General features: G+C 36.7%; 2 protein-coding genes across 3 annotated transcripts; one reads left to right on the forward strand and one right to left on the reverse strand.

Annotated features, from left to right (window-relative positions):
• Nucleotides 1-1400: 1400 nt before the first annotated feature.
• LOC115437255 (C3a anaphylatoxin chemotactic receptor) lies at nt 1401-7291 on the forward strand. 2 transcript variants are annotated; one of them, XM_030160460.1, is made up of 3 exons: nt 1401-1478; nt 2879-3013; nt 4590-7291. In XM_030160460.1, the coding sequence occupies exons 2-3, from the start codon at nt 2909-2911 to the stop codon at nt 5532-5534; spliced, it is 1050 nt and encodes a 349-aa protein (XP_030016320.1). In that variant the 5' UTR covers nt 1401-1478; nt 2879-2908; the 3' UTR covers nt 5535-7291. The 2 variants fall into 2 exon arrangements, with proteins under 2 accessions (XP_030016320.1, XP_030016321.1); XM_030160461.1 differs by having other exon boundaries at nt 1443-1478; nt 2882-3013.
• A 1932-nt stretch (nt 7292-9223) lies between these two features.
• cenpq (centromere protein Q) lies at nt 9224-18610 on the reverse strand. Its single transcript, XM_030130876.1, has 8 exons — nt 17995-18610; nt 16956-17016; nt 16710-16815; nt 16456-16524; nt 14758-14887; nt 14162-14281; nt 11845-11919; nt 9224-9941 (listed from the first exon to the last, which is right to left on the reverse strand). Exons 1-8 carry the CDS (start codon nt 18097-18099, stop codon nt 9792-9794), a joined length of 816 nt encoding a protein of 271 aa, XP_029986736.1. The 5' UTR covers nt 18100-18610; the 3' UTR covers nt 9224-9791.
• Nucleotides 18611-18939: the final 329 nt, after the last annotated feature.

Raw genomic sequence — 18939 nt, forward strand, 5'->3', positions numbered from 1 at the left:
TATTTAAATACACATTAATGGATGTAATTCACAATTATTCAAATGTTTCTTATGTCTCTAAAATGTCTCTAAAATTAAAACCCTTTATAATAGTGGAGTATTTTCCAGGTCAGTGTCAACACAAATCTTTTACAGCCCCTTATATGTGACATTAATGTAATAACTGCAGCATACAAAACAATGTTAAAGCTAAATCTGTCTTTTATTTTCCTGAAAACCACATCAACACAGGAATGACTAATTACAAGTCCTGTTTACCAAATGAGCAGCGCTGCCATCTACTGCTAAAAATAGAATATTACAGCTTTAAAAGACTGTCATCATCACAAAAACCTCATTCATGGGTTGAGGTCTCATCCCTGGTCATATGATGCAAATATAAATTCTTTAAAATTGTAACATATAATAACAACAATTAAATTTTGAGTTTTAAGTTACTTTTTTTCCAATTACAATGCAGTACAATCACAATTTTGGGTCTTTAGTTTCGGTACAGTTGTAGTATCCTAAATATATCTAATCACCTAAACCAGATTGTTTTAAAGCCACTGTTGACCTTTGTCGAGGCAGATTTTTTTCCTACAACCATTATGTGTGCTTTCTGCATTGCAGGCTTGAATTAGAGAGAGGAACAGGAAAAAAGAAGGTGTGAAAGAGATGAAAATATTTTCTTCTGACTACCAAACCACAGATTCTCTGTATGATGCTTCTCTTCTCTTTCACTTGTACAAACTTACATTGGAACAAATAGAAGAGAAAATACCTCAAAATATAACAGAAACTGTATTTTAGGAATCTATGACACAGAGAATGTGCAACAAATCAAATCTGTGCAAAACTGGACATCATTTTTACTCAAATATTTATTTAAACCATTTAGATTCAAGTTTGTAGATTTTTATTTGTCAAATGCTCATGATATAAACATTGGAATGCAAGAAGATTTAACAAAAGAAAAAGTTCTCTAAAAAAAAATTGAGACACAAAAAAAAAAAAAGAGATTAATGGAAGAGGTAGAATTAGTCAGAAGCCCAGATTATGTTAAGAAGAAATAGTGAAAGGCATCATTAAAGTAGACCGAACAGATGTTTGGGTGTTGATAGAAAAAAATTATAAAAGAATAAAACAAAAGAAAAAACACACTTTTATTTTGCTACCTGAACACATTTTGATATCAGTAACATAATTTGGCCAGAGTTGTTATTTCTTATAGAAATGAGAAAGGAAATGGTAGTTCATCAGTTGAGAAATGACATGATCAAAACTTATGTGAAACGTTATGTTATCAATGATCAAATGTCTTGATGTTCTCAGATATGTTCAAAGGAAGAAGTGTGTTTTGCAATCGTGCACAGGAAAGAGAGAGAGAGAGAAAGAGAGAGAAAGAGAGAGAGAGAGGAGGGCGATACTGTTGAGGAGGCACTCCTTCTCCTTTATCTCCAGCTCCACTTCTCCCACACACAGGGCAAATACAGGAGGTAAGCCACAGACTTTTTAAATTAGCATCCAAATGATGTGAAGCTGCTTTTTAATATGACCTGAAAGACAGAGAGCAAATACTCACATTATGGTAAATGTGTGCTTTACATCTTTCAGACCTTTGTTAGCTTTATTTCTGGCATTCACAGCAGTTATCAGCAACTGTGGTTCAGGGCAGCACTGCTACTGTGTGCAGACCAACAGAGGTGTGTGCATTAACACGGGACTATTTGCATGCAAGTTTTTCTCATTCCAGCTGCATGTAAACAGGCCTGGTCTAGATGTACGTACATTTAGCCAAGGTCCTTAAGGCTGTAGGGCAAAAAAAATAGCAGATTCCTTTCTCCTTAATCATTACCTGTTATTACAACACTTATCACCAGTATTGTGTGTACATGTATGAGTATGCAGGTATTAATCAGGCCCGTAATTAGTCACATCTAAAGACTCAAAGCATATTTGGGCGTAAATAGAAGGTTCTCTTGTAGCAACCCATTATTATATTTTTAATTTAAGGGGGTAATTCAGGTTCAATTTTCAGTATGTGTACGATAAAGGTATGTGTACGTCAGTGCTAAGTGTGACTGGAAGGCTTTACTTATTTTGCTCCATAAAAAAATGCTTTGTATTTTTAACACACTGTTGCCTGTAAAATTGGAATAAAATATTTTTTACCTCTTCTCATGAAATGATTGCGACAATGTGATTTATTCTTGACAGATAAAGTGTAAGTGGGACTCACTGTACCAGGTCAAAGGTTATTAATGATGTGTATAAATAGGAATAAAAAGAGGAATATGTCTGAAAACAGAATTATTCCAATTTTATGAGCAGCAGTGTAATGTCTACTTTATTTTACTGTGACACAGAAGAATAAGATGTTCTAAGATGTGAAATGAAAAGAAATGCAAGAAGGGAAGGAAGTGTGTGGTGTCATGTTGGTTTAATGTGGACATCAGCTGTTTGCATGTTAAGCAACATGTGAAATCCATGTTCAAGTGCAATTCATATTGCACATTCTCCTTTATCTCATACAGTAAGGTGAGAGATGGCTGTAATTGTGAGACATTTTTTGTTTCCTGAGACGTGAAAGTCAGAAATGGAAGAAAAAATAATCTGAACATGCGTCTGAGTTTCTTGCTGATATACACCCTATCAGTCAAAAGTCATTCAATGTTTTTTCTTTATTTTTATTTTCTACATTGTAGATTATTACTGAAGACATCAAAACTATAAATAAAGACATATTGAATACGAAGTAAACAAAAAGTAAGAAACAAAGCAGAGCATGTTTAAATTTCAGATTCTTAAATGCCACCTTTTGTTGAGAGCTTTGCACTTTTTGTCATTCTTTCAGTCAGATTCACGCAGTTGTTACTCTACATTGTGTCTGTTCCAGCAGCTTAAATAAACATAGACACCAACCCCGATGGCTGACATGAATGCTACACAGACTCCTGAGGCGAACCAACACAGTTCTTGGCAGGAGGCAGCCAAAGGAGTGGAAATCACAGTGACCGTGCTCATCTTCGTGGTGAGGATTCCTTCATGGATTCAGAGCCACATGTGTACTGCTCTGGCTGGTTAAATGGTGTACTCACTATTAATATCTGCAGAAATATTAGCAGGGATAACATACAGAAGGAAATGACAGCTAAAAAAAAGTTAAATGAGTTCCCCCTTCATTTTTCATGGCTTGTTTGATAATCAGTACCAGAGTTAGTTGTATAATTTGATTCAATATTTATCCACATTTTAACTAAGTTAAATAGTTAACTTCTAGTAGCAACAGCTCATCATTGTATACATATATAGGTTTAATTTTTTTTTCTAAAATGTTGAAATTGCATTTATATCATTAAAACAATATTTTGAGAAATGTTTTTTTTTTTTTTTTTTCCCATTTCATAGCCTTATTACCACAGAAGTTTAACTGCTTCATCTAATCTTAACAAGTACATTAACAAAATTTTTGCTGTAGTAACAACTGTGGTTTCTGATAACTGCTTCACTCATTTTTTCCAGCAAGAAGAATTAAATAGTGATTAAGATTTTAATTCACTGTGATGAACATTTGGCCAAAATCACTTATAATGTATGTGGCTTGGTGCGACTGATGGTCTTGTTATGGCTCATATCTAGCAGCTAGCAGAGGGCCGTCATTCATAGTCTTTGGGTCACATTGGGAAAAATAGGCCAGAGAACATGAGTTGCGGGCCAGATTAGGGGCACATTAGTTAGGTCCGGTTGATTTTTGGCTGACATCTGACTAAGTTCTGGCCCGGGTTTGGCTCACTTCTGGCTGCCAGACTCACACCATGTAAACGCCATCATTCCAGGCCACAAGAAAATGGGGAGTGTGGGCCAGAACTGGGCCAGAAGAATTTTGCTATCTGGGATCATTACCTCCACCAGGAGGTATTGTGATCACTTAGCTTTGTGTGTTTGTTAGCAAGATAACTCAAAAAGTTATGGATGGATTTTCATGAAATTTTCAGGAAATGTTGATACTGGCACAAGGAACAAATTATTAAATTTTGGTGGTGATTGGGGGGGGGCCTTCTGTCTTGGCAGAGGTCTGTGCTCTCTGAGTGCTTTTCTTGTTTATTTCTAACATTATTATTTCTGCTTTTAAAGAGTCACTATTGACCAAGTAGTAACATGTTCAGGTTGATGTGTGATGTTGAAATACCTGCAGCTGAAATTCAAACAAGAAATGTTTGGATTTCCATCAGTGCACCATTAAAATGAGTGTATTAAGTGAGATAATACGTACATTGTTATTATGGCATTAATACAAACACCCATATTAACATAAATAATAAGGCATGATTGCACTTTAAATTCTGTTTTACTGGCATTTAAAGTTGTATTTTATGAACATTTCCATCTGTAATAATTGGAATTGTAGAGTAAAAAGAGGACAAACTCATTTTCCTCAACCATTAAATGTATATAATTCTGACTTCTCATGTGAGACTATGTGTAGGCCTTAGTGTAAGAACTAGGGCTTTTCATGCAACATTCAGGGTTGTAGCCTTGACACAGGCTGAACAGAAGAGGTTTCTCTGACACTGCTTAACACTGGAATTCCTCTGTGGTTCCTCCAGGTGGGTGTATCTCTGAATGGGCTGGTGGTCTGGGTTCTTGGACTGCGGCGTAATCGTCACCTGGTCCGCAGAGGCAGCGGCGAGGAGACACGAGCTGCCAGCAGTTTCCGTGTCTATGTGCTGAACCTGGCCCTGGCGGACCTGGTCCTCCTCCTCCGTACTCCTCTCATGCTGGGCTACCTGGCTCACAATAGGAGCTGGCCTTTTGGTGTAGTCCTCTGCCATGTGATCGTGTTCCTGCGGGGTCTAGGCTTGTACGCCTCGGCCTTCCTGCTCTGCGCCGTGTCCCTGGAGAGATGCCTGTGTCTGCTGAGGCCTGTGTGGGCTCGGCTGCGTCGCCCCCATTGGGCTGTTCCTCTGGCCTGTGGTATCCTATGGGTGGTAGCCATCATCCTGTCTACACCTTACCTCTTCAGTGCAGGCCTGGTACAAAAGAATGGGACCAACCAGTGCATGGAGAGTGAGGGGTTTTACATGGCCCTGTTTGTGACCGAGACTGTAGCAGGTTTAATTTTGCCTCTACTCATGTTCTTGGGAAGTAACCTGGCTGTTCTACTCAGCATTCAACAAGCAGTACCTCCAACACCTACGTCGTCCACCCCTTCAAATGCTCGTAGGATGACCAGGATGTACCATGTGCTCTTCTTCACCATGCTCTTCTTCCTCACCTGCTGGGTACCCTACTTCGTTTGTCGGTTCCTGCGGGCCTTGGCTGTGAGTCGGCCTGAGCGGGCTGCCCTCTATAAGGGGGCAGCAAAAGGCACATATATAGCCCTGTACCTGGTCTACATCAAGAGTGCTCTTAACCCTGTGCTGTATGTGTTTGCTGCCCGAGGCTTAAGCCGGGCCATCCGACTTTCACTTGTCTCCACGATTGAAAAGCTTTTCAATGATGACTCCACAGAGTCCCTACGTAGGAAGTCACTGAAGAACTCACAGATGTAAAAACTCTTCAGTGTATTTGTAGCATAAAACCATCAGTGCCTTTTTAAGGTTTCTGTATGTTCCAACAAGTTAAAATTCCAGACTTTTTGAGACCACTATGAAAACTATTTGATCTGTGTTACATCCCACTATGCCAGGACATTGGTGGCGCTCCCAGTGTGAGTGAAGAACCACACTGCAGATCAACCTGACTTCCCATGCATCTCAAAAGTCTTTATATCCATAATTCCTGAGTTGAGTCATTTCTAGCAGAAAATGCAGCTGACTCCAAGTTCAGTATTCCCAACAGGCTTGCAAAAAGCAATAAATCAAATTGTTAAAAGCCTAAAATTCACAGAAATTTTGGACTATTTATGAGCCCACAATGTAGAACATCTTAAATATAATTTTAAATGACTGTTTGCACAGACATTCATCTACTTTCTGAAGCACTTAGTGCATATGAGGGTCAAAGGGGTGCCACAGCCTGTCCTGGCTACCAATGGGTGAAGGTGGAATACACCCTGGACAAGTCGCCAGTTCATCATAGACAAACAACCATTCACTCCGATGCACAATTGTAAAGTGACCATTTCGCCTAGTAAATGGGTAAATTTCACACAGAAAGGCCTATGCTGACTGACACTGAAACTGAACGCAAATCCTTCCTGTGAGGCAGTAGTGCCAACCACTGCACCACCTATTTGCACAAACATACAGTCTGTACAGTAAAAGGTGTTCTAAGTAAAGCGAAGCAAAAGGATTCAAACCAGCACTGGGTCTTAAAAACAACAGTAAAACAGAGAAGAAATTCTGTGATCTTGCCCTCTGTAGATGAGCTGGATAAATGGTTTGAACAAATAAGGGGTCATAGTTGGACCACATGCTTTTCACACCTACAGACCTCATCCTTCCTTCGGAGGTACTTGAAAAGCTTAACAACAGGAACCTATTTAATCACCAACTACAGAGAAAAAAAAATGTGATGAACAATTTGCTTTGGCTGATCTCCTAAAAATAAACAAACTTAATGAATAAATAGCCAGATGTATTCAGATAGGTGGACGTGTTGTTCAGGAAGGAGACATACGACTCATTCAAGTGAAACCAAAGGCAACAGCATGTTTTTATACTGTGACTTACAAAGTGATGGTGTCATCAGATAAAGTTGACGGACTTCAAGAATACTGTTTCTGTTGCAGCATGCCAAAAGCAGTGTCATAACTGGGTGTAAAAATTCATTCATGACTCATCTTGCCTCTTGGATACAGCGGTGGAAACAGCCTCGAGGCCTAAGTGAACACAGCATCAGTTTCCTGGCTTCAAGGAAATATCAAATCATGAAGATCTCCTCAATATACACGACATACCTGCACGATGAAGCATGTCTCCATGAGGTCCAAGGACGTAGACACTGAATCGACTTTAACATCTGCTGTGACTCAGATTCAGTCAGTGTCTACATGTCACAGGTTGTACCCAAAAAACTCCACAGTGGACATCTACGAGGACTGAAGACAAACATCCCGTTAACATATTACCCATGTTAACATATCGTTTGCTTCATAGCATAATTGACTAAGTCGTACACTATATGGACAAAAGTACTGGGACACATTGAACTCAGGTGTTTCTCTTCTAGCAGGGGTCTAGGCAACAAAACAATAACAACAAATGACAATATAATTTTATATTGTGATACATATATTGATTATTAATATTGATGTTTATATCTCAAATTAACATGAACAGGACATCTTACAGCTGTAGCCATGATGTGTCCCAATATTTCTGTCCATATACAGTTGGGGAAAAATTACTAGACCACCCCTTGTTTTCTTCTATTTCTTGTTCATTTTAATGCTTGGTACAACTAAAGGTACATTTGTTTGGACAAATATAATGAAAACAACAAAAATAGCTCATAAGAGTTTTATTTAAGAGCTGATATCTATCCATTTTCCATGTTTTCTTGATAATAATCAAAATCCCTTAAGTTCTTGCATCAATATCTATGGCATTGTACTGCCAAAAACTGCGCTTTTAGGCATTCCATGTTTTTTTTTCTGTCTGTTTTAGTCACATGATACACACAGGAGTTAGTACTTGATTACATAACCACTGTTTTGATGACTTTTGATGGTCTAATAATTTTTTCTGCAACTGTAGTTTATAAACATCAATATTTTCTTAAAGTTTAATAGGATATTTTTCTTCCTAAGGGAGATATGAAGAAAGTAGATGGTTAGTTGTGGTAGAAAATTATTATTTACAGTCAGAGCATGAAAAATATTTCAGAAATTTAGAGATAGAACATTTAAAGTCATAGTCACAGATGAAAAAAAAATTCAATGTTGAGAGAAATTAAGTAAAAACCATCTGTGAGGCATTTTGGAAGCAAAGGTAATAATTCAAACAAAACTAACCAATGCAATGCATATTCATCACAATATAATTTTTTATTATGACATTTGTCATTATTGATTTGTAGTCCAGACCCATTAGAAAAGTAAAACCTAAATTCGAGGTGTCCCAATACTTTTGTCCATGTGGTGTATGACTTGTGATGAGGATGAAGCAGGATGTTCTGTTTGTTGCAAGATTATCATTCCATTATGAATGTATAATCTATGACTGGACTTTTTCTATGCTAAAATACCTTTTGATGTTCACAATAGCACATACTGTGATAGTTGACGAAAAGAATGAAACTGTTAAATAATTTGTAGCATTTATTTTCTTTTTACAATAAATCATGTACATAAGCCAACCTTCAATTCGTAACCATTTATTCTCACTTGTTCTGACCAAGGTGTTTTTTTTTTCTGTCCTAATTACTGTTTTTTTTTAGGTAGAGCTGGAAATTAAACTTTTTGTTGCATTCTATCTACATTTGCTCCAAAAACAGTACATCCAATCATGATTCTGATACTTCTACAATCTCATTGGTGTTTCTTTTCAACCCAAATTTATTGCGGAAAAACATTGTTTATGATATATTCTCCATGCATTTTGGGAGTGTCATTGTCAGCTGGTCGGCTATGGGAAATGGGCTTAGGGCTGAACAGGTTAGAAGTATTCAGTCAATGCCTCTTACAAATTCTCTCTGCTTCAAAAAAAAAGACAAAAAATTGCATAAATATGGTACACTTTGTGGACAAAATTAAGGATTTTGACAGACAAATCAAACTATACATTAAATAAAACAGGCTATTCTTATTTGAGCAGAAAGGTTATTTATTTTGTTTGCTGTCTTGTTACTATTTACACATAAGTAGATATATTCAGATTTTTGTCTGATATATGTATACATTTAGGCCATATATACAGTAGATGCAGTTGTACAAAATAACACATGAATACAACTACAGTTACTGTCATTTACATATTGAGTGTTTTTCTACAGTATCAAAGTTTCTTTAGTTGTGTGCTTTGAATTATGGATAGATGAATGGAGAGGTGGATATAGTAAGGTAGGGTAAAGACATCTCATAAGCATTTTACATCCATCCATTTCATAAGTGTTGGAGACATTAAATATGGGAAGAAAAGCAGATGAACTGAAACTATACTGTATTTCTAAGGTTTAAGGTGAAGGAGAATGTTAGCATAAACACAAAGTTCATCCATATATATATATATATATATATATATATATATATATATATATATATATATATATATATATACACACACAGTATATATATATATTTTTTTGGCTTTTCTTTGTGGTGGAAATGAAGTGTCTGCACATATTTATTATACTGTCAATACATCATAATAAATTTAGGTTGACTTTTAGCATAAAGCAGTATTTCAGACCTACTATATTTGCTTGACATTACACTATGTAATATATGAGCTGTCACACCTCTGTCTTTTCTTCTGCAAAGCATCACTAAACCGTGAGGATATAAGTCATGGTATTGAAACAAGCTTTAATACAAATGTCAGGCTCAGTAACATCCTGACAATTATACGTGGTTTGTTTTTCTCATAATGAGTCACTCATATTTCACAGTTTAAATGTGGAGATATGATAAAGAAAGGGGATTCTCGAATACAATGATTAAGTTCAAAAACTCTAAACATACTGGTCTTGAATCTTTGGCCACAAGACAAGTTCTGGAATTGAAAATAATAGAATGAAACTTTACTCTCACATCCATTATACTTACAAACATGAGTGAACATTTGTGACGCATTAAACTCAACATTTTGTCTTGTGTTCAGGGAAAATAACAATAGGTGTGTGCAGTGCTGCTGACTGGGATGAAGTCAGGGCTTGAACAGCTGATCAGCGTGTTTATGTGCCTGTAGAAGCAGCTCCTGGGCGTCCTGGATGGCCTTTGCGTTCTGCAGGATTTCTCCCAATTTTCTGGCCATGGTCTCAGAGTCAGCAGCTGGTATAATGTTTTTCATCCGACTCTGAATAAAACAAAACAATAAATTACAACACTTCACTGAAATCTTCTTTGTATACTTAACAGGGCAGCTAAAAAAAAAAAAGGGAAATAGAAATAGAATCAGAACACATGTATTGTTATGAAGGTATGTATCACAGGTGTTTCCAGTAACATGACATCTGCAGGTTTGTAGAAGCCAGTTTTATGACGTCAAGGCATTTTTCAAGGTATCTTTGATCCACTTTAAGACCTTATATTCACTAAACAGTACAAGGAGCCTCATAGTTATTGTCTTGAACCAGTCTTAACCATGTTTTGATCCTGCTGATGTTTTGATGGTATTGATGATAATGGTATTGATGTTCAGTCTGTTAAGCTCATTCCTGAACTCCTCCACCTATGAGTGACTGTTGATGGCTCCACTAATTCCCATCTGATATGATAAAATGTAGAACAATAATCACAAATTTGACTAATTCTTTACAACACTCCTGTTTTATTAGGCAGATCAAATCTGATTCAGTTTCATTTTTTGATCAAACTAATACATTTAGCTTGATTGGTCTATTTCAGACAACAGCAGAGTCGAGGGCCTCTCACTGCGTTGATTCACCCAAACTGCTCTGTCTGATGAACTTAGAAATAGCTCATATTTTTTTACAGTCAAATGAAGGCGATGTTATGGTTGAATGAGTATCTTGTTTGCATGTCAAATACTATGTTTTGCTTTTCATCAGGATATGACCAACATTAAAATCAAATTCAACATTGAAGTGAAACTGGAAAAAGAAATTGGGGAAGCTGTTTTACTTATGTGCAGTTACAAAGAGAAGTTACTGAAAGACCTGATTTTCAAAGGTGACATCTTAGGTTTAGGTTTAAGTTTATTCAGTCATCTTCCATAATACAGAAAATACAAACAATGAGTTTGATTTTAAGTCAATCGACTGTGAATTCTGTTGAGAATGAACAGGCTCAGGCAGAAGCTAAATGCTTATATAACTACATTCAAATTAAAATTAGTTTTAGGCGACCAATCAAAACATTAAAACTCATTCCTGCTTGTATCCCTCAAAAATATCTTTACAATGTTTTGAAAACTATTAATGAATTACACATCTTTAAATATATATTCATGTCTTTCCATAATTTAACCCCAATCACAGAAATACACCTTTTTATACATTTAATGGCTTTTTGTACAGTAAACATACAAATACCTCTGAAAACATACCTGCTTTCCGTATAAAAAAGAACTTTTGAACCGAGTCTGGGAACATTATTTGCACAGTTTTGTAATAAAACAAGCCATTGAATTTCATAATATGGGAATTTAGAAACAGTAGAGTTTTGTGTGTGCAACAATCAGCTTTATGGCTGATTCGTATCACTTGTTTCTGCAGTACAATTACTGCATTAGCTATTGTTTTTAAGGTGGATCTCCATGGTTTCCTGCTTTGAAGTTTGCAGAATATTTGAGAAAAACTGCAGTGTTCAATTTTTTTTTGATATACTCTGAATATTGTTCAACAAGAGTGTAACATGTTAGAACCTAGGATGACCGATGTGCAGTATGGATGAGAGATTTGAGTCAAAATCAAACCAAAACACAGTTTCTCTCTGCAGCCAAGACTCACATCCTCTCTGTGACTTACAAAAGACTGGTTTCATATTTTTTCACAATACTGAAAAGAAATTGCACCACAAGGAACATGTTTTTAGATGTTCCTGTTCCCTTAAAGAGGAAGTGCACACTCAGACATTTTACTACATCTTATTCACAAAAAATAATGTGAATCAATTAAATAATGAGAACTTCCATAGTGCAACAGTGACCTGTCCAGCAAACACTGTGTTTCTGTGTGTGTGTGTGTGTGTGTGTGTGTGTGTGTGTGTGTGTGTGTGTGTGTGTGATTCAGTTTCACCTCTAATGTAGTTTCACCCTTGGGTGGAAGGAGAGGAGGGAGGTTGAGAACAGCTTGTTCAGCTATCTGAAACATCTGTGTGAAATGCAAACACATGACAAAAGCAGATAAATCAGTATATATCAGAGGTCGCGTTAACCGAAAATATTCCGTCATTGACGGATTTTTTTTTTTAAATGACGGAAAATTCTGAAGGCCGCCCGTCATTCTGACATATTAAAATACTGATGGTAATCTACCAAAGAAAGTTTTCACACAACACTGTGAACAGAACCTGCTTGCAGGATCGCTAGTGTGTCTCTCTCTTAACAAGGCATCAAACAGTCCATAACAGCATCCTACCTGTGTAGAACCAACAGCACCACTGTTCACAACTACACTGAATACAACAGCAGTACTTCAGTCAAATGACTCACTGTTAGTTCACCTGTTGTAGACCCCCTGTGTGGGTTAGTTCACCTGTAGTAGACCCCTGTCCAGTTCATGGTGAGTGTGCATATTAATCAGTCAGTGTCCAGTCTTGTCTCGTTGTTTAGCTGACTTTAGCCAAAATTAGATGCTATTTTGCTAGTGCAAACTGTGAAGACAGCAGAGTCTCCTTAGTTATTTTAGAAAGCCCAGTAAATGTGATGGCACTGATAAACGTGGTGAAAAAAGAGTGACTGATGCGGTGAAGGATGACGGACAAGCAAGGAATACGCCAGTGGCATTTGGTGTGTTATATGTACACATTTTCTACCTTTCATGTGTTATTTGATGGCATGTCAATTTGTGCGTAGATCTCTGGTTCACATAACCTGAACCCTAACCCTCAGTACATGATAACACACCAATTAAAAGTGGCGTATATAATTATGCGAGTCGTGATATCACGTTGGTTTATCAGCCAGCAGCAACTACAGTTGCTGCATCGTTGAGATGTTTTTGAACATTAAATACTACTAAATTTATCTCATTATCATTAAAAAATAAAAATTTGAAATGACGGATAATAATATGTTATGACGGAATTGTCCGTCAAAATGACGGACAATAAAAATGTCTAGCGCAACCTCTGGTATATATCTGGATCTCTCAGACTAATATTGAGAATCATAATGGAAATACTATAGTATAAAATTCTTGCTGATTCACAATCTATACCAAAATCATCATTGTAGTATTTCAACATTATCTTTCATCACGTGAAATCCTTATACTGTGTAGGATGTAAGTTGAACAAACAGTTCTTTGGGACAAAAAAAGACATTATTTCTAACAAAATGACCAATTTAACTAGCAAGATTTACAACACATGTTCATCAGTGTAAATTCATAGAAATGTATTATTAAAAAAATAATAATTGTCATATTTTAGAAAAGCAGATTTTGCTGTTAAGCATTTTCCTCAACAAAAAAATGTTAAGGCCCAAAGTAATTTGGTGCTGAAATTTAATGTTATGAATAATTGTTTTAGTTTTGTTGTAACACTGATAAAAAGTGATATTCACTGAAACATGGAAGTCTTTATCTTGAACCACATTTGTTTTGAAATAAAACCTACTGCTGAGTTTAACTCTGGTTTCAGTTCCCTCTCCTCATAACATAAGGCAAAGAATGCACTTGATGTCTTACCAATGCCCCAGTTTGGAAGAGAAGGCCTTAATGTCAAAATCAATAGAATGTTCAGAAGTACCATCAAGAGAGACTTTTAGCAGTTGGTCTGATTCACACAGGCTGGGTGGCTCCGAGGTCAGACTGGGTGAAATATATCTATATGACCAACATTAAATATTTAAGCAAAAATTAATTTGGTATTGTCTTGTAAGTAAGACATTAGTTTATCTTCCTGCATTTGAGCTAGAGCTGGGAGACACTGGCAAAAAAAACACATCTCAGTTTTTTTCAGTGTAATTGACAATGTCCGATTTTAATTGATTTTTTTAACTATATAAACTGAACACAGAGATGAATGTAAAAATACTTTTTTTTTTAACTAAAACTGTATGCCATATATGACCAGAGAAACACATTGACAATTAACATACAACAGGAAGCAAACAGATTGAATTTTGAATTAGTGTTGAACAAGAAAGCTCTGCAGAGAAATAATCCTGATTTTGCAATTTAAACATATTTAACAAACTAAGCAAAACTTTGATTAACTGAATTAATTTGATATATTGCCAAGACCTAATTTGAACAAGAACCTGAACAAATATTATGCTTAATTTCAGACTTTTCTAAAAAACAGAAAATGTAAGAATTTCAACTAATCAATGACCATTTATATCGTTACATTAAAGTACATGAATGTCCCTTTGTGAGCTGTTCGCACCTCTTTAGCCTCCTCCTCCTGCCCCTCCAGCTGGTCTCTCAGGGTTCTGCATCTTTCTTCTAGAGTTACAGTCTCCTCCTCTGTCTTCTCCAATAAAATCAAAACAGACTTCAAGTTTTCCTGGAAACCCACAAATACAGTGAGACATTCAGTAAATTACACCCACCGTTTTCTTTGAAATATGACATCTTACTAAACACACTGACGTGCACATGCCTGACTCAATGCAGTTACAGATGCAACACTCCGTTTTTCGCGTATTTACAAATCTCTTGGATTAAGCCATTGAGCATAATTAGAACTATTCAATATATTTTTATTCATAGTGAATTTTGGACAATTTGGAGAGTAAAACACACATTTAGTTTACAAAATGCCAAAACATGTTATTTACCATTATCTATCCACATTTACAGCTAAATCCAAATATGAGCAAATGTTCAGAAAATTTGCTTAGAAATTATTGAAACAGATCATCCAAAATAGTACAAACTGACTTCCAGTTTAAAGAAGTGATTATCACCTGTTCCTGCTCTGACCATAGTTAAAAACATGTCCATGAGGCTATAGTCTAACCCTTATAAAGGCCCTCTCACCTCTAGGGAGCTCAGAGCTTTCTTTCCAGCTTCAAATTTCTTGGTCTCATCCTGGTGTCGATGAGATGAGCACTCTAATTCTTTTTGTTTGTTAACTGGAACCTTAAGCTGTGCAGCATGAGCTATGAACCTACAAAAAGTTTGGATATTAACAAAAACGTTAGTTGGAATAACAGGAATAACACTGTGAGACTGTAGCTGGGCTTCATGATGAGAAATTCTTATTTTTTTGCAATCAAATTTTTATTTTCATTTCCATTTAACAAATGACGTCCAGCAGAGGTATTTCAGGGGATTACTGGAATGGATTCTCAGATCAAGAAAACCAACAGTGGGCTCAAGACACAGGAACGTGTCATGGGATACCATAGAACACAGTGATAGTATGATGATAATAAAAGAAAAGGTTAATTACACACTCAAAAAATAAAAATGCATACATAATCTACAAAAATACACACACATACACACAAAACATACAGACACATACAGACACAAACATATAAAGAGAAGAAAGAGGGGACTTGACATCTAGTGGCACTAAAGCGAGAGAGCCAGTGGCAAAATTAACTTACAGCATTTTTTTCAAAGAGTCAGCAGTGCTACGCCAGGTATTTAGAGTGCTTTCATTAGCACCATTAATTTGAGCTGTTGAAAGCTCCATGTATATGACATCCAAAAAGGAGAGAATCCAAGATTGGATAGTTAGAGAATGAGGTGGCTTCCAGCAAGTTGCAATCATTTTCTTGGCTGCTGTCAGTCCAGCAAAGATGACTCGCTTTTTGAGTTTAGAAATGTTAAAGACTGACAAATCATTAAGCATCGACACACATATAGTTACAGGGACTGTTTCATGTGTCAGCTCAGATAGTCTGGATGCAACATTGCCCCAGAATTGTCAGACAGGAGGATAGTCCATAAACATGTGAATAAATGTGCCCTGAGCTTTCAATGAGCACAAATTACAACATGGCTCATTAATAATTTTCATATGATGGCGTTTAACAGGGGTGAGGTATGTTTTGTGTAGGAAATTAAAGTGAATTTGCTGATGGTCTGGATTGTGAGATGCTTCATGAATGCTGTACCACACCACATCCCAATCGAAATCCTGAGCTAAGTCTGGGTAATCTCTCCTCCAGAGCCTCTCCACTGTAAGTGAGACAAGGTCTATTACCTAGAGAAAGCGGTACAGTTTAGAAACCATACCCTAAGCTCTGTTTTGTTCAGTAAATAAATCTCGAAGTGGGTGAGTAGGCAAAGAACATTGCCAGGGCACACTGTGTGCCCTGAGCATGATGAGAAATTTGTATTACTTTAAAACAAATGGAGTCAAGACTCAAACACACTTTTACCCATAATCAAACCTACTAGCACATAAAACCATCTAACATACATCAACCTAAAATTAAACTCATGTATCACCAAACTACATGAAGATACACATCATTAAATAAAGCTGAAAAGTACACAAGTTAATTTGAATAATAATATCATATTTGTGCTAACTGTGTATTTGATGATGCTTTGTGTTGTCTAACTTTAAAGAATGTCATGGCCCAAAATAATCAAGTCAATTATTACCTGCTCCAGTTCCTAAAATACTTCATCAGAGTGTTTGGTTAAAAGTTTACTATTAAGAAGCCAGTCACCTGACTTAATTATGCCTCAGTTTCTTTGTTTTAACAAACTGCTCACCTTTTTTTCAAAATGTTCAACTGTTCCTGGATCTCTTTCTTCTCTCTTTGACTTGAGGCAAGAGTTGATCTATGAACACAGAAATGTCCACACAATAGATATTTCATTCATACTTAGTGGCAGATGCTGTGTGACATATCGCCAGCTAGTCAAATTTTATATTACGTGTGTCAGAACGTCGTACTATAAATACCATCAGTTAGACTCACATATACTAAAAGTATTCAGCTGTAAAATAGCACAGTGGAGCTCACAGTATTGCCAGATCCATTATGTTCTCCAAAGCAACAATGGAGGACCTTGACATCTGTTTCCAGTTTTCTTGACCTTTGACTTTTTTGTGGAGTGATGGAGATCCAGCTGTTCATAACATAAAACAAGCACAGTGAAGATGACAGACATTGGTAAGAGTGTGGGTGATGTGTGGGGCAGTCAACTATCATAACTAATTACTAGGCTATACATCAAAAGAAGCAGGAAACTATGGTAATAGTTCGAACCTTTCCTCTTTCGTGCTGCTTTTGGTTGAATGGTCTTGCCAAGGTCACCATGCTGAAGGTCCTAGCGCAAATAAAATGTTAATATTCACAGAAACTATGCTACCTATGATTTAAACTGGAAGTGGCCCGTCTTAACCCTTGTGTATCCCTCTCATTTACAACCCTCCGGGGACCCTCTACCCAAAAACGCACATGCACAAAAACTTCCATAAAAATCATCATATATTAATATATTCTCTGCATAAATCTCTTCAACCACTTCATATCTGCTCTAACTACTAAAAGCTCAATCATTCTCATAATTTTAAAGTGTAAAAACCAGTTTGAACACATTATGTCACTGTGTCACTGTTATTTATGAAAAAAATTACAGGGGGGGGGGCTACTGGGGGGAGATTAGAGGCCTAGATATGTCAAAACGTAGCAACACCATTGACTTCACTGCATGAATATTTTTTTTATGCAAGATTTTAAAAATAGGATTTTAATTAAAGTTAATGAGGCATTTTTGCCATGAGGGTCCTGCACTGAAATATAAACTACTAATGCAATAAAGTCAGTTACTGCTAATGTTTGACACATCCAAGATTGTGATGTAAAACAATGCCACATCCCTCCACCATGAATTTTATGGAAAATATCTCATACTTTGTGTTTTTCTTTCTTTTTTTTTTTTAATAAAACAGGTGGCATCACGTACTCAGACTAGGATTTAAAGGGTTGAAGTTCTGGAAATAATTGAACATTTGGTGGTTTTGAGCAGAGCTGAAGTTATTTAAGACATTTACACGGAAAAGTATTGATATATGATGATATTATAGCAGTTTTGCGTATACATTTTTGACTCGAGGGTCCACTGAGATTGAAATGTCAGTGTCAGTAGTGTGGAACTGACCTGTAAGAATAACTGATATTACATTAAAAAATGTCTATAAAGAGACAAACTTGCAAAAATTCATTCCATAAACTGTAACAGAGCTATAATGATCAGTAAATCAGACAGGAAAAATGTACAAAAATGGTGCCTAAGGTTTATTACCTGTTGCTGCGTTGCCTTTTTCTTCGTCTGTCCCGTTTTCTTCTTTCTAGGCTTTGTGTTTGGTGCTTTCGACGCAGCTTTATTAGACCCTCGGACAGGTTTCATGTCTGTAGCTTTACCAGTTTAGGCTCAGTCTTGTAACTAAGTTAGCTAACCTAGAAAGAAGCTAAACAAACCACTGATGAACCGGCGAAGCTATCTTAACCAACAAGGTTGAGGTAACAGCACGGAGCTTCTTTTAGTTCACGTATGCATCTAAAATACGTTTCCTAACGCACACATACTGTGAACAACTTCACATATTTAAAAAAAAAAAAAAATCATGAATGCGTCCATAAACTTAGCTAACACAGTTAAAAGAAGAGTGTCATTTTTAGTTTGGCGCTGTTTTCAAACAACGTCATAGTATACTCACTGCGCATGCGTAAAAGATAAACATTGGCCCTGAGCAGTGCCTGTCAGGTAGGTAGGCAGACTGATGAATGGACGATGGACAGATACTATATCCCAGAGGAAATTTGGTCCAAGTAGAAGCTGTAGCAAACGTCAGACAACTAAGTTTATTTGCATGAATGTCCATACTGCGCATGATGACACCATAAGACCCATGCATGATGAACACCGCTTGTGAGGAGGCTTCACTTGGACATTTGGAATTAAGCATGTGGAACAGGGGTCGGCAACCCGCGGCTCCGGAGCTGCATGCGGCTCTTTCATCCTTATGTTGCGGCTCTGCGTGGCTTGGGAAAATAAATTATAAGTGTCCGATTGAAGTGTATGTTATTTGTCTCAAAAACGTGTATCATGTCTTCTTATTAAGTCAAAGTTTTTAACTTCTTTCTTCAGACCTTGTGCAGTTTCGGTGATCAGCATTCGCCTTCTTCAGAGACGTTTGACAGCACTTGACGTGTCAGCCGGCATGCGCGGAATGCCCTGCGACACCAA

The sequence above is a fragment of the Sphaeramia orbicularis genome, chromosome 3 (genome assembly GCF_902148855.1).
Source record: "Sphaeramia orbicularis chromosome 3, fSphaOr1.1, whole genome shotgun sequence".
NCBI classification, from domain to species: domain Eukaryota; kingdom Metazoa; phylum Chordata; class Actinopteri; order Kurtiformes; family Apogonidae; genus Sphaeramia; species Sphaeramia orbicularis.